The sequence below is a fragment of the Lathyrus oleraceus genome, chromosome 4, assembly GCF_024323335.1.
Source record: "Lathyrus oleraceus cultivar Zhongwan6 chromosome 4, CAAS_Psat_ZW6_1.0, whole genome shotgun sequence".
NCBI lineage: Eukaryota > Viridiplantae > Streptophyta > Magnoliopsida > Fabales > Fabaceae > Lathyrus > Lathyrus oleraceus.
Window position 1 is genome coordinate 267982631 of NC_066582.1, and position 16075 is coordinate 267998705.

Below are 16075 nucleotides of genomic sequence, written 5' to 3' on the forward strand. Positions count from 1 at the left end.
ACAAAGTCTTGTCAAGATGCAGTTACTTGCCAAATCCCTGATTTTTGCCTAGATTTCCCCAGGGTGAGGTACTCAATCTAGCGAGATATATACTCATTTTTTATGTCTCTAACTTTTTCCTGGATCGCCCTTTCGGGTTTTCAATCCACCGAGACGCTCATTTTTGCCTAAGCCGCCCTTTCGGATTTTCAACTTAGCGAGCTATTATGTTTTTATTTTAGGCGAAGTATTTCTTGACTGCATCTGAATTCACAGGACGAGTGAAATCCTCCCCATCCATAGTTGTAAGTATCAAAGCACCGCCTGAAAAGGCTCTCTTAACAACATATGGACCTTCATAGTTTGGAGTCCACTTGCCCCTGGAATCGGGCGCGAAAGACAAAACTTTCTTGAGCACAAGGTCACCTTCTCGGAACACACGAGGTTTGACCTTCTTATCAAATGCTTTCTTCATCCTTTGCTGATATAACTGACCATGGCACATGGCAGTCAATCTCTTCTCTTCTATCAAATTCAGTTGGTCATAACGACTCTGAACCCATTCAGCATCAGTCAACTTGGCCTCCATCAAGACTCTCATTGATGGGATCTCCACCTCTACTGGGAGCACAATCTCCATGCAGTAAACAAGAGAGAAAGGGGTCGCCCCTGTTGAAGTGCAGACAGATGTACGATACCCATGCAAGGAAAATGGCAGCATTTCATGCCAATATTTGTACGTAACAACCATCTTCTGGACAATCTTCTTGATATTCTTATTAGCAGCTTCAACAGCCCCATTCATCTTGGGTCTGTAAGGAGAAGAATTATGATGTGCTATCTTGAACTCGCTATACAGCTCCTTCATCATCTTGTTGTTCAAGTTAGATCCATTATCAGTAATGATCTTATCTGGCACACCATAACGGCATATGAGTTGATTCTTGATAAACTTCACAACCACTTGCCTGGTCACGTTTGCATATGACGCCGCTTTAACCCACTTGGTGAAATAATCAATAGCTACGAGAATAAACCTGTGGCCGTTGGATGCTTTCAGCTCTATCATGCCAATCATGTCAATTCCCTACATGGAGAAAGGCCATGGTGATGAAATCACATTCAGAAGTGTCGGGGGAATATGAATCTTATCCGCATAAATCAGACACTTATGGCATTTCTTCACGTATTTGTAGCAGTCAGACTCCATTGTCAGCCAATAGTAGCATGCTCTCAACACCTTCCTAGCCATGGCATGTCCATTGGAATGAGTACCAAATGAACCCTCATGGACCTCAGTCATTAACAGGTCTGCTTCGTGTCTATCCACGCATCTGAGCAGAACCATGTCAAAATTCCTCTTATAAAGCACATCGCCATTGAGGTAGAAACTGTCTGATAATCTCCTCAAAGTCTTTCTATCTTTCACAGATGCCCCAGGCGGGTAAATCTGGCTTTGAAGAAAACACTTGATATCATAATACCATGGCTTATCATCTTGCACCTTATCTACTGCAAATACATGAGCTGGTCTATCCAAGCGCATCACAGCGACATTGGGAACCTCATTCCAGAGTCTAACCACAATCATTGAGGCAAGCGTAGCAAGTGCATCTGCCATTCGATTCTCATCTCGAGGAATATGATGGAAGTCAACCTCAGTAAAGAATGTTGAAATCCTCCTCACATGATCTCTATAAGGGGTGAGGCCTGGTTGATTCGTCTCCCATTCACCCTTAATTTGATTAACAACAAGGGCCAAATCACCATAAACATCAAGATGCTTGATCCTAAGATCAAAACATTCTTCCAATCCCATGATACAGGCCTCATACTCAATCATATTGTTCGTGAATTTGAAAGTTAGCCTTGCTGTAAAAGGGAAATGTGTTCCCTGAGGAGTAATAATCACTTCCCCAATACCATTTCCGTACTGATTTACAGTGCCATCAAACACCATACTCCATCGGGAACCAGGCTCTGGCCCTTCATCGAGTGTAGGCTCATCACGATCTTTCATTTTCAAATACATCATCTCCTCATTTGGGAAGTCATACTGAACTGACTGATAATCCTCAATTGGTTAATGTGCCAAGTGGTCAGCCAAGATACTACCTTTTATAGCCTTCTGAGCTCGATACTCAATATCATACTCAGATAACAACATCTGCCAACGGGCAATCCTCCAAGTTAAAGCAGGCTTCTCAAAGATATACTTGATTAGATCCATTTTGGATATCAACCAAGTCGTATGATTCAACATATACTGGCGTAAGCGCTTAGCAGCCCAAGCCAAAGCACAACATGTCTTCTCAAGCATCGAGTATCGAGACTCACAATCAGTGAACTTCTTACTCAGGTAGTAAATATCATATTCTTTCTTCCCTGTTTTGTCTTGCTGACCAAGGACGCAACCCATTGAATCTTCAAGAACTGTCAGATACATAATCAATGGTCTCCCTTCCACAAGTGGGGACATAATCGGCGGCTCGGACAGATACTCTTTGATACTGTCAAAGGCTTTTTGGCAATCCTCGGTCCAATCATGAGACTGATCTTTCCGGAGGAGCTTGAATATCGGCGCACATGTGGCAGTCATGTGGGATATAAATCTGGAAATATAATTCAAGCGGCCAAGAAAACCTCGGACTTGCTTCTCAGTTTTGGGCGCAGGCGTTTCTTGTGTTGCTTTGACCTTTGCAGGATCAACTTCATACCCTTCTTGCTGACAATAAAGCCCAATAACTTGTCGGAACGGACTCCAAATGTACACTTGTTAGGATTCAGACGAAGCTTAAACTTCCTCAAACGCTGAAAAAGATTCAACAAGTGCTTTACATGTTCAACTTCCGTTCTTGACTTTGCAATCATGTCATCAACATATACCTCGATCTCCTTGTGCATCATATCATGAAACAAGGTAGTCATAGCTCGTTGATACGTGGCTCCGGCGTTCTTCAAACCAAGGGCATCACTCGATAACAGAATGTTCCCCAAGGTGTGATGAATGTTGTCTTCTCCATATCCTCGGGTGCCATTTTAATATGATTATATCCGGAAAATCCGTCCATAAATGAGAAGACATTGAATTTAGCTATATTATCTACCAACATATCAATATGTGGTAGGGGAAATCATCTTTCGGACTAGTTTTATTCAAGTCTCTATAGTCCACACACATTCAGACTTTTCCATCTTTCTTAGGCACGGGCACAATATTGGCCACCCATTGAGGATATGTAGAAGTCACCAGAAACCCTACATCAATTTGCTTCTAAACTTCTTCTTTAATCTTCACTGTCATATCAGGATGAATTCTTCTGAGCTTCTGCTTCACAGGCACACACTCAGGCTTCAACGGCAGGAAATGTTGCACGATATCAGTATCCAGACCAGGCATGTCTTCATATGACCAGGCAAAGACGTCGACGTATTCTCGTAGCAACTCAATCAACCCCTTCTTAACAGATTCTTCCAGGAGTGCCCCAATCTTCACTTCGCGAACACAATCTTCAGACCCCAAGTTGACTGTTTCCAGATTCTCGAGATGCGGCTGAATGATCTTCTCTTCGTGCTCAAGTAGACGGGTCATCTCATCAGGAATCTCTTCAACATCATCTTCTTCGGCCTCAAATACAGGGAACTCAAAGTTGGGAGATGGTGTTGGATCATTATGTTCAATGGGTTTGATCAACCTGCATAATGATTTTGGATATAAAATAGATTTTAGAATTTAAACAAGGAAAATCATTATGCAGATGAAAAGATTGATTTTATTCTATTTTAGGGTTTTATGTGATCACCAATTTTATGCAAAAAAGCAAAAAGTGAAAATAATTGGAAAAACAAACATTTAACATGAATTTATTGAATGAAAATATCATTGTATTTATGAGCCAACAATGTCATCACTCCTCCTTTTGGCATGGAAGAAGGGTTTTTAAACACAATTAACATTACTTTGACTTATGGATAACTGTTGGGACATCAACAACGACCCAATTATTGCAGACCCCTCCAGGGATGACAAAGTCGCCAGAATCTTCCTCTGCATCCTCTTCCTCAACAACAGCATCTTCCTCATCTTGAACAGTGTGGATGAATCCACCACTCTTGAACAACCCATGTTTGTTGAAAGCGCTAGAAGAATACCATATGCCAACCCGAGATTTGTTGTCTTCCAGCTTAATCATTTGCCCCAATCTAGTAGTTGTACCATGCTCAATGGCCATCTTAGCATCATTATAGGACGCAAATGAAGAAGTTCCTTTCTTAGTAGGCTCAACAATAGATAAAGCTTGGAACGGCGTTCCAACTTCATCCTCAGCATCTATGTAAGAAAAGGAAGACAAATGGCTAACCAGGAGAGCCTTTTCTCCCCCTACCACCACCAGCTTCTTGTTTTTGACAAACTTCAGTTTCTGATGTAGGGTGGATGTCACGACGCCTACCTCGTGAATCCATGGTCTGCCCAACAGACAACTATATGATGGGTGAATATCCATGACCTGAAAAGTGATATGGAAATCACTTGGTCCGATCTTGACTGGGAGTTCAACTTCTTCAATCACAGTTTTGCGGGACCCATCAAAAGCTTTAACCACTACTCCACTCTGTCTCATTGGAGGCCCCTGATATGACAATCTAGCCAGAGTGGATTTTGGCAACACATTCAGCGATGATCCAGTGTCTACCAGCACATTAGACATGGCATCATCCTTGCAGCTCATGGATATGTGTAGTGCCAAGTTGTGGTCTCTTCCCTCCTCAGGGAGATCAGCATCACAAAAACTCAAATTGTTAAAAGCGGTAATGTTTGCAACAATACTGTCAAATTGCTCTATTGTGACGTCATGATCTACATACGCCATATCCAACACCTTCTGCAGAGCTTCACGGTGTGGTTCTGAATTCATCAACAAAGATAACACGGAGATCTTTGATGGCGTTTGTAGAAGCTGATCTACAACATTGTACTCACTCCTTTTGATGAGCCTCAGTATCTCATCACATTCTTCTTTCGCGATGCCACTCTGGCCAGCAGAGACAGGAGTTTTCACAACAGAGGCGGGTTTATTGGCAAAAAGTGCCGGATTCGGTGAACTAGCAGCATTCCCAATCGGGCGTTCAGCATAATCAGCAACATCGGCCCTTCGTACATCAACTTGGGGTTTCGGCGGAGCCGAGAAAAAACGACCGTTACGGGTCAGACCGCTGACATCGGCAATATTAACAACAAAAGTAGAGGGCAGAGGCACCTCCTTCCCATCCTCCAATGCCACAACATTGTAGCGGTAGGGAACCGCCTTATCAGAAGAGTATGGCACAGGGTCAGCTGGTTTAATGATCAAAGAGGGAGAAGCCTTCTGCTTGCTGCCATCATACTGAATGACAATAAGCTCAGGGATCCGAAATACCGGAGATATTACATTGACTTCATCATCATCAATATCAACATTTCGATTCTGAAGTATCTCAATTACTCATTCATCCAGCATTTCTTGGATGTCTTTACGGACTTGGCGACATCCCCCCTGATTGACAGTGCAGACACGGTATCTGTCGTGGTCATGCTCATAATGACTGTATTCACACAACAGTATGTGTATCTCGACCAAAGATTGTCGAATATGGCTGACATATTTGACTTTATATTTACCAGGGCAACCCTGGACCATGTTGACAGAGGACTTCCCATGCTCGGGCAATGGGTTCTTTTTCACATTAGGACCTACGTCCTGGAAACACAAGATACCACATCTCACAAGGTCTTGAACCTTGGTCTTCAACGGGTAACAGTTTTCCACGTCATGTCCGGGAGCACCAGAATGATAAACACAGTGTATCTCGGGCTTATACCACCACTGAGGGTTGGTAGGTATAACCGGTGGGTCTCGTGGAGTAATCAACTTCCTCTCTATCAAAGAGGGATACAATTCGTCATAGGTCATAGGAATAGGATCAAAGGTGACCCTCTTCCTCTCATAGCTTGTACTGGCTTGATTGTTGTTTTGAGGCTGGTAGGCCTGCTGTTGAGAACGGTGTTGTTGTTGATGATATTGTTGATGTTGATGTTGCTGGTTATTGTTGGTATGCTGATATTGCTGGTTATCTCTGAACACAGGTGCTATGTGAGCCACCTGGTGCTGGTTACCGGCAGGACGCACGGTCTTCCTCCTTACTGAGGGTCTTCTTGGTTTAACATGGGAGGTCACAGCATGTGCCTCGCCATCTTTCTTCATTCCAAACGCCCCATATCGCTTGGTAAAAGAGCCTTCTTCTTTTATCAGGCGCCCTTCCCTGACTCCTTCTTCCAAACGCATCCCCATGTTCACCATCTCGATGAAATCAGAAGGAGCGCTGGCGATCATTCGCTCATAGTAGAATGAGCTCAAGGTCTTCAGGAAGATCTTGGTCATTTCTTTCTCCTCTAGCGGGGGCACAATCTGTGTTGCTAGCTCTCGCCATCTCTGGGCGTACTCTTTAAACGTTTCCTTGTCCTTTTGGGACATGACTCTCAATTGATCCCTATCGGGAGCCATATCCACGTTATACTTGTATTGCTTGACGAAGGCCTCGCCAAGATCATTGAAGGATCGGATGTTTGCGCTGTCCAAGCCCATATACTATCTCAGGGCAGCACTGGACAAACTGTCCTGGAAGTAGTGAATAAGAAGCTGATCATTGTCGGTTTGAGTCGACATCTTCCTGGCATACATAACCAGGTCGCTGAGAGGGCAATTATTTCCCTTGTACTTTTCAAAGTCAGGCACTTTGAACTTTACAGGGTTTTTGACATTTGGGACCAAGCAGAGTTCAGCAGCACACTTGCCGAAGAGGTCCTTTCCTCAGAGAGTTTTCAATTCCTTGCGGAGCTTAAGAAACTGATCATTCATAGCATCCATCTTTTCATTGACATCTGGGCCCTCAGACGGCTCAAAATGGTAGATGGTGTCGTCTACTCGGGGCATAGTATGCACGACAGGAGGTGGAACGGCAAGGACCGGGCTAGATGCCGGTAGAGAAGCAAAGGTGGGTGCAGGACCCTCAGGAATAAAGTTGGGAGGCATCCCCCAAGGAAACCCGGCTGGCATAGCTGTTGGTGCAAAATGGGCATTGGCTGCAGGCACGGTTGAAGAGGCAATCTCGGAGATGACTGTCCTCTGGGGAGGAGTTGAAGGTGTCGGAGAAGACTGGCTCTGGGCAGCCATGAATGACTCCATCAGGGCAGTTAATCTGGCTACTTCCTCCTTAAGTTCCCGGTTCTCTTGCTCCAAATGATCCATTAGTCTTGATGCGTTGGCTCTGGTGTAGTACCAGTGCGTCAGCTTGTCTTCAAAATAAATGAAGAACACAGAGTTAAACCACTGAACAAGAAGCCCTGGAACAAAACCTGCTTATGTACATGATGCATGCAATGCTTGTGCATATGATTTTATTTTTAATCAGAGGAACTTTTAGAGTTCTATTTGCAAATATTTGGAAATATTAATTATTTGGACATATAGTGGAATATCACATCAATAATATCTGGAAAATATTTTTGCACCAAAGAAGTATAGTCTTGGTAACCAAAATACAATACAAGAGAGAAGGAAAATGAGCATCCTATGGAACCCTAGAAGCAATCATCTAAAGCTCTGGACACTTGAAGATAAGTTGCACGAAGCCTCTTCACCTCCCTCTCGTAGGCTGCCTCCATATCTGCCTTCTCTTTGGCGAGTCGATCGTACTTCCTCTTCCAAAACATGGAAGACTGAGGAAGAAGAGAAGTCAAAGCATCATCAGGCTCGTCAATAACCTGATGCTCAAGGAACTCTATCAAAGCATCCTTCTCTCTGATCTGCTGAAGCAACTCCTCTCGTTCACGGATCTAGGCACGTGAACGGTCTTCGTCTCTCAACTCCTCTACTCCTTGGTCAGGGAGGGTTGAAGGCCCAGCCATAACCAAAGGTGTAGGTCTTGGATACTCGTAAGGCATGAGGTACTCGAAAGCTCTCCTCCTAACCCAAGAGGTATAAGGTTCCAAAGCGATACAGTTCTTCGGACCAAGCTCCTTCCTTCCCTTCCTATGGATCTTGCGCCAAGCGCGGACCATCCCGCCCTTCAAGCCTTAGGGTTCTTTACCCTCCTGAAAGAACACACCCTCTAACAGAATGTTATTAGGCTTATCCTTTAGGGGGAACCCGAGCTGACGACGTGCCAAAATAGGGTTGTTGTTAATCCCACCACATATGCCAAGAAGAGGCACATTGGAAAATTCACCACAAGAGTCAATAATCTGCACACCATCATATACACGGTTATACCAAAAGATATCGTCATTAGTGAGAGACATAAGTCTCGTGGACCACTGTAGACATCCTTTGTTCTCCTTGAAGGCGACCGTTTGTGGCAAGTGCGAAATAAACCACTTGTACAACAGAAGCAGACAACACACAATGGTACCACCACCCTTTGCATTCCTCATATGCAAAGAAAAGTAAGTGTCACTTAACAGAGTCGGAACAGGATTAAGAGAAGAGAAAATCCTAATAGCGTTCACATCCACAAACTTGTCGATGTTGGGGAATAACACTAGCCCATAGATGATAAGTACAAATATGGCCTCAAAGGCGTCCTCACTCATGGCCTTCCCATACATAATAGCTTAAGCAATAAGGAACTCAGAAGGGAGACCTTGAATTCCACCTTTGGTAGTCATATGAGCACCAACCAGAGATTCATCTATATGCAACATATCAGCTATCTCTTGAGAAGTAGGAATACTCTCTAAGCCACTGAACGACAACTGGTCTAGGATAGGTATACCCACAAGGTAGGCATACTCCTCAAGCGTGAGCAAGAGCTGAAAATCCGGAAATGTGAAACACTGGTACAAGGGATTATAGAACTGTACCAATACACTCATGAATCCTTCGTCCACTTGAGTAGTCAGAATAGATAGAAGCTACCCATAACGAGCCTTGAAACCCAAGGGATCTAATACATAGGATGTCAAATTCCTTAGCTCTTTCAAGTCGGGTTGTCTGAAACTGTACTTCTTCGTATTCCTTCTTTGTCTTTCCATGTCTGAAAATTTGCAAATAAACCTCTTAAGTTCCTTGAAAATTTTCTCATTATTGATGATATGGATGCAAATGGGTGCATGAATGCACGAATGCAATAATCAAACTCAAGGATCAAGCAAAGCACACTAAACAAAGGTCATGGGATGGATCATGTCATCCTTAATATCAATCATCCATTTTGGTGGATTATGGTTTACACCTTATCAACATCCAAGTTCCATTGATATTAAGGATACGAGAGCGGATCAACCATGAATCAAGGGTTTGTTGCAAGTCACGAGCATGGAGTCTTGGTTAAGAACCACCCAAAGGGAGTGTACTAGGGTTTGAACATGCCAAACATGTTCTACAAGAGGTTCCCATAGTCATCATCCCATCTCTCGGATATTATCGGATAAATGACTACTCGTATTCCAAAAATATTCTCAAGAGAGACTCTTATGAGTGTAGTATCGCGTAAAAATCGTATCAAATCTTACACTTGAACGACCTTCGCACTACGTCCTAAAAATAGGCAAAGATGGGCTTGGTAAACTAAGGTCCTTGGCTTCTAAGGTCTATATTGGAAAGAGTAATGTCTAACCACGACTACGCATGTGACATTATTAATCCCAACATGACCTCCACCAAGTGAATGGGCTTGCAAGTCGACTTGCTAAGGAATAACTCCATACAAGTTGACAAGACTATGCCATTCTCCTATCCTAAGTGCACTCGAGTTCGGGTATAGAACTCATCTCACAAAGATCACCAAGCATACAAGGAATTAATATTCAAGCAATTCAATCATTACATACAATATAGTAATCCCAAATTGCACAAAAATATGTCACAAAAATAATATACAAAACAATACAACAAATATGAACAGTAGGCAAAACCCACTAGGCAAATCTTCCCCAGCAGAGTCGCCACTTTTTTGTAGCGGGGTATTCGTTACCATTAGAGATATTGACTAAATCCAAGGTAAACCATACAAGTCGAGTCGCCACCGCACTTCTATTTATCCAAATAAATGGTTAGAAAGCGAACAAAAACCTAAAAGTTTTATCGAATCAAAAACTAGTAAAAATGTCAGAGATCGGGGTAAGGGGGTTGGTTATGCAATGGGAAGGTTTTAAACACCCAAAAAATCCTAGGTACTCTTAGGGATCCCTTTTCACACTTGTTGTAAGGTTGGTATTTTGTGAAAATTTATTTGTGCAAACATGATTGAAGAGATGAGAAAAGAATATACAAGTTATTTACAATTTGTGTTTGTATGGATAAACCCATTGCCTACGTACCATCTTAAAAAAGATTAGGATCAAAACCTCGTAGTTCGAGGTAAAAATCTCAAAACAACACTACGCCAAATAAGGGAAAAGAGGGCGCTTATTTTGGCCTATAACAGCGCTTTTAAGCGCCCTCTAAAGTGGCGCTGGCATAGGTAAAGACAGCGGTTTGTTTTCCTGGAGAAAGCGCTGTCTAAAGTGGCCCTTTAAGGGCCACATTATAGTGCGCTTTCAGAAAAAAGCGCCCTCTGGAGTGGTCCATAAAGGGACACCTTAGAAGGCGCTTTCTGGAAAAAGCGCCCTCTAAAGTTGTCAATGTAAAGTGTTTAGAGGGCGCTTTCTGGACAAAGCGCCCTCTAAAGTTGTCAATGTAAAGTGTTTAGAGGGCGCTTCCTACAGAAAGCGCCCTCTAAAGTGTTAGTTATTTTAAAAAAATTTGTTTGAAAAACAGTGGATATTTAATTGGTAACCTGTTCGCATGCTGCAAAAGTGTAAAATTCATATTGATTTCATCCTTTAATCCAATGTTATACACCATTAATCCATTGATATATACAACATGAATCCATTTATATACAACATTAATCCTCCATATATACAACATTAATATATGATTCTTTGATCAACAATATACAACAACATATTCATGATTTAGTAAAAGTACAACAACAATATACAACATATATACAACAACAGCATACAACAACAACATTCCATACATATATGTACAACAATATACAACCTAGCTATATGATTCTTTGATCAACAATGAATTGACACAATTCATCCTTCATTTCATCCAAATGAGCTCTTGAGTAAGATTTGTATTCCTCAAAGTACTACAATTAAGAGAATAAAACATATTCATGATTTAGTAACAAATTAGATGAAATATCCGATAATATTAAAATAAACCCTAAGTTATTATTCCATACCATTTTTGGGATGTCTATACGATTCAACGCAATGATATCTCTCATAAATCTCAATACAAAAAATCCGCAATCGACCGAATTGTTTTGCTGAGGACACTACACAGAAAAACAAACAATATATATATAGTTAATTTCTTACAAACACTATTATAAGCAAAAAAATAAACACTATTATAAGCAAAAATAAGATACTTAATATATACCTGAACTCTGATCCAGGTAATGTCCTTCCTATTACGGTAATTCTTTTTCGATCTAAATTTTAGTATTGCCCTAACAAAATAAAAACGTATATTGAGATCAATCTGACAGGCATAATTAAATATACAAATACACACGAATATTTAGGGGAATTTCACTTACGCGTCAACCGTCTTCTTCATACTCGGATATTTACTCCAATCACCCGATAACGAATCAAGATAATACACCATTAGTCTCGAAAGATCCATAGCAACCAACACCCAGTGACCACTGTAAAATAAAACAAAAATTTAGATGCATGAAAATTTTCTACGTAAAAGATATACATAGATTAGAATGAAATTATTAGAAAGAAAATCTAACCCGTTGCCAGAATTAAACGGTAAAAAATACAAACTGGGTGTAGTATTATCGCCGGCCGCCGTGAATCTATCGACTAGTTCATTCTTTACGGATGTTGGATTTTTCGTTATAAACGTTGTGTTGATACGGGAAGCAGCAATAAAATTGAATCGGTTACACAATTCAGTTCCCCGCATCAATGTTACATACATATACCTTAAATAGAAACATAATAAACATTAGACTACTCATTGAAATGTGTAAATAAATTGTTCAACTAAGTAAATAATAGATTGATCGGAGTACCATATGTATGTATGAATGACAGCGATGCCCAATTCTTCGTGTTCAAAAAGTTGTTGCATGTCCTCCTTTGCAATTATTTCGGAATGAGCAAATCCGAAAACACCTTCATCAAAATCTACACTACGGATGGCGCCGTGCATAATATCGGACTCTTCCACCATTTTCTCAAGACGCATCATAATTTGAGATTTTGTCCCGGACGTCGTTGGAATATCGTTACCAGCTTTTTTCAACTTTCGACCGGGAACCTAAAAATTCATATAAATTAAATCATGACTTTTTGTGATGCAACAGAATCGTTGCGTATATAATTCAATGGGTATATATATTTGTACCTCTTTTTGAGATGCAACCGACTCGATGCGTCTTGAAATCCCTTTACCAGCTTTATGTGTGGGTCTTGTAGGAGTCTAACATTACCATGTAATAAGGATTGATTAAATATCATAATTGTAGCTGAATTGAAATGTGAATACTAAATATTCATAATCATTTAGAACATATATACCTCAGCATCTGGGAAAATTAGATCTGACGACCATCCAACAAAGGATCCGACTGCTTCTCGCATCAACGTTGTCTCTGAAACAACGTCAGGTAATGGTAGAAGCGCGTCGGTATCTAATACAAGGTCAACCGAAACTTTCATATATCCCACCGGGAGGGGATTATGGTGAAGTAATTCACCCGAAGTGTTGTGCACTTTTCCCTTGCCAACCATGCGATAAGTTGGTGACGATAGATACAGCTGACAAGGTGTAATGCCCTAAACCAATAATAAATGTTATTGTTAACGTATATATGTGTCAAGTAAAAAAGTGTTATTTTAATTTCATAATAACATATATAATTACCTCGGGAAATTTTGGTTGACAATTGATACTAGCTCGGTCACTAGTATCTTTTGCCTCGGAGCCGCACCTTTCCTCTCTATACCTTGCATTCTCCTTTTGCAGTTCGAGTACTTGTGCCCTTAACTCCGCCAAGGTGTCCATCACCTCTTTGTTGGTAGGATTTTTTGTTTTTGGTTTTTTATAAAATGACGACGGAGTCACACCAAAACCCTTACCCCTCACACGACCGGAATACTCAGGAACATTTAGTACTCGACTAAGTACGCTCCTGCAATCTTGGACCTCGGTTGAAGGTAATGTTTGGGATAAAGTCTCCTGAAATATTATTAGAGGAGATTAAAAATGAATTATATGTCTAACAAAATTTTCGATATAATTAAAGAAATAATGTTTCATATACTTACACATTCGTCATAAACATTTTGAACCGCTTCAACGACAACCCCATCCTTCCCAACCCGAGCAGCCTTCCACAATACGTGCTCCGGAAGAGATGTTGCGTCACTTTTCTCCTCGGTTAGCTACAAATTGAATCAGATTATAAGATCATCAATTATAACATATTGTGACAATGTATAAGCTCATAGCATTTGAATATACTCACAATTCTTTGTTGTAACCGTGCATATCTCGTACGCCCTTTTTTGTACGGATACGCGGGTTTTGATGCCCTTTTCCGATTTTTGTCGCTTACTTCCTGGATAAAAAAGTTTAAGGCATATTAGAACCAAGTAACTTAACAATTGTATAATACCATAATTAATAGACATTACATGGAATTTTTCGTTTCTTCGTTTGGCGACAAAGTTATCCCATTCTTCGGCTGAAATAATCTCCGCATACTTCATTGGCCGTTCTGCTTCAACAAAGTTTCCTTCCTCATCCTTGAGAAATTTGTTGGACAAAAAGGATCGAAATCCTCGGAGTCTTTTTCCGGCCAATTGAATACAATATTTTTGCCGGCTTTCATCGATGTGAAAGGATCTCTAAAAAACATACAAATGGAGTGTGTTATTATAAGTAATATTATAACAATATATGGTCAACAAATAGTCAACAAAAAAAACATATAATAATATATGGTAAGTACCTGTATCTCGGACCATATTTTTTCTTTGCCAACCTTCAATTCCGGACTTCTCCAATTATCACATGTAATCGGAATATGTTGTCGAACAAGGGAACCAATGTAACTTGCCAACATTGAACCGTTAGGCTCAATTAGTTGGTCTTCAGCACTCCAATGTACTTCAAATTTTTCACCCTTGTCTCTTGCACAAATGATTGACTTCATAACAGTCAATCCTCGTTTGATTTCTTTTTCAACATTGTTACGTGATCCACTCGCGTCATGGGTATCGTCTTGGTTAGCCATTTTATCTGTAATATAGAAATGATTCAATAAGACCCAAGTAAGACAATGACCATATTCGTGAAGCTACACAAAAAACACATTCATATACCTTCCATTTCTCTCATGTTACAACAATCTAAACTCTCTCTTTTTTTCATCATTATTGAATACAAACTCACACACACCTACTGCATACAAAAGACCAATGCAAACTTATGGTGTTTGGAACATGAACAAACTTGCATCCATAATCATCAAACTTCCAAGCACAAGCTCAAATACACTCCAAATGACATCAGTTTTCAATCAGAAATAAAAAACCTTACAACAAGGTGCTCATGAACACCATATAGTGCTCGTTTTCCCTAAACAACATTAATCAACATAATGCACAAAATGTAAAACTCAGTTTAGAAAATGCCCTAATCAAACACCTGAAGAAAGTGAACGGTAACGATGGAGAAGAGAAATACCTTCAAGGTGACGGTAACGATGGAGAAGAAAGTGAACAGCGATGATGGACGCAGATAACTCAGTGAACGTGAACGCAACAGCAGAAACAGGCGACGGCGACGACGACGGTGAGGGAGGGAGAACGAACGGAGGACGAGAGTAATCGCAGTAGAGAGTAATCGCAGTAGAGAGAAAACCCAGTTACGTAAACGAAATAGCATATAGAGAGGGAAAATAAAGAGACATGCAGTATATATGTTATAATTTTAATGTTTAATAAAGGGGACCTTAGAGGGCGCTTGTGTAAAAAAAGCGCCCTCTAAAGGGGGCCTAAGAGGGCGCTTCTAAAAGCGCTCTCTAAGGCTTTCCAAAAGCGCTTTATAAACTGGAAATGTACATGGACTTAGAGAGCGCTTTTTTAAAAGCGCCCTCTAAGGGTACCCTTAGAGGGCGCTTTCATAAACGCGCCCTCTATTGGTGTCCCTCCATTTCCTCATTATTTTTTCGCTTCACTTTAGAGGGCGCTTTGTTACAAAAGCGCCCTCTAAAGTGCGCTGTCTATTCCTCCTTATTTTTCTCTTCACTTTAGAGTGCGCTTATTTAAAAAAGCGCTCTCTAAGGCTTTCCAAAAGCGCCTTATAAACTGAAATGTACATGGACTTAGAGAGCGCTTTTTTAAAAGCGTCCTCTAAGGGTACCCTTAGAGGGCGCTTTCATAAACGCGCCCTCTATTGGTGTCCCTCCATTTCCTCATTATTTTTTCGTTTCACTTTAGAGGGCGCTTTGTTGCAAAAGCGCCCTCTAAAGTGCGCTGTCTATTCCTCCTTATTTTTCTCTTCACTTTAGAGTGCGCTTCTTTAAGAAAGCGCCCTCTAAGGTGCGCTGTCTATTCCAGTTTTTGGCGTAGTGCAAGTTGGTGAATTGATTGGTCCAAAAGCCTTAAGATATTTTGTTATCCAAGGGAGAAAACTCAACCTAAAACCACAAATCCACCATGTGAGGATAGCTTCAACATGCTAGTGAGGGGTTAACCCTATAATAAGCATGGAAGACTCATTGTCCATCACTAAGGATATAGGTGAGTATTACACCTACCTCAAGGATAACTAAAACCTAATAGCTAAAGGTTATGAAAAGTTTTTGATTAAGAAAGTGTCCATTGAAACCACAAAAGTATTTGAATGAGTTATATTTACCAACAAAAAGTATTTACAAAATATGGTCAAAGTTGACTTAAAGGTTCAATTCAAAATAAGTGTTATGAAAAGAAAATTTGAAAATAAAAAGCATAATGCTTAGGTTT

The 16075-nt window shown here is 40.8% G+C and overlaps 1 protein-coding gene across 1 annotated transcript; it reads right to left on the reverse strand.

The window, feature by feature from the left end:
- Nucleotides 1-10857: 10857 nt before the first annotated feature.
- LOC127075018 (uncharacterized) lies at nucleotides 10858-11708 on the reverse strand. The gene is made up of 4 exons (XM_051016454.1): nucleotides 11623-11708; nucleotides 11463-11532; nucleotides 11260-11355; nucleotides 10858-11163 (listed from the first exon to the last, which is right to left on the reverse strand). The coding sequence occupies exons 1-4, from the start codon at nucleotides 11691-11693 to the stop codon at nucleotides 11071-11073; spliced, it is 330 nt and encodes a 109-aa protein (XP_050872411.1). The 5' UTR covers nucleotides 11694-11708; the 3' UTR covers nucleotides 10858-11070.
- Nucleotides 11709-16075: the final 4367 nt, after the last annotated feature.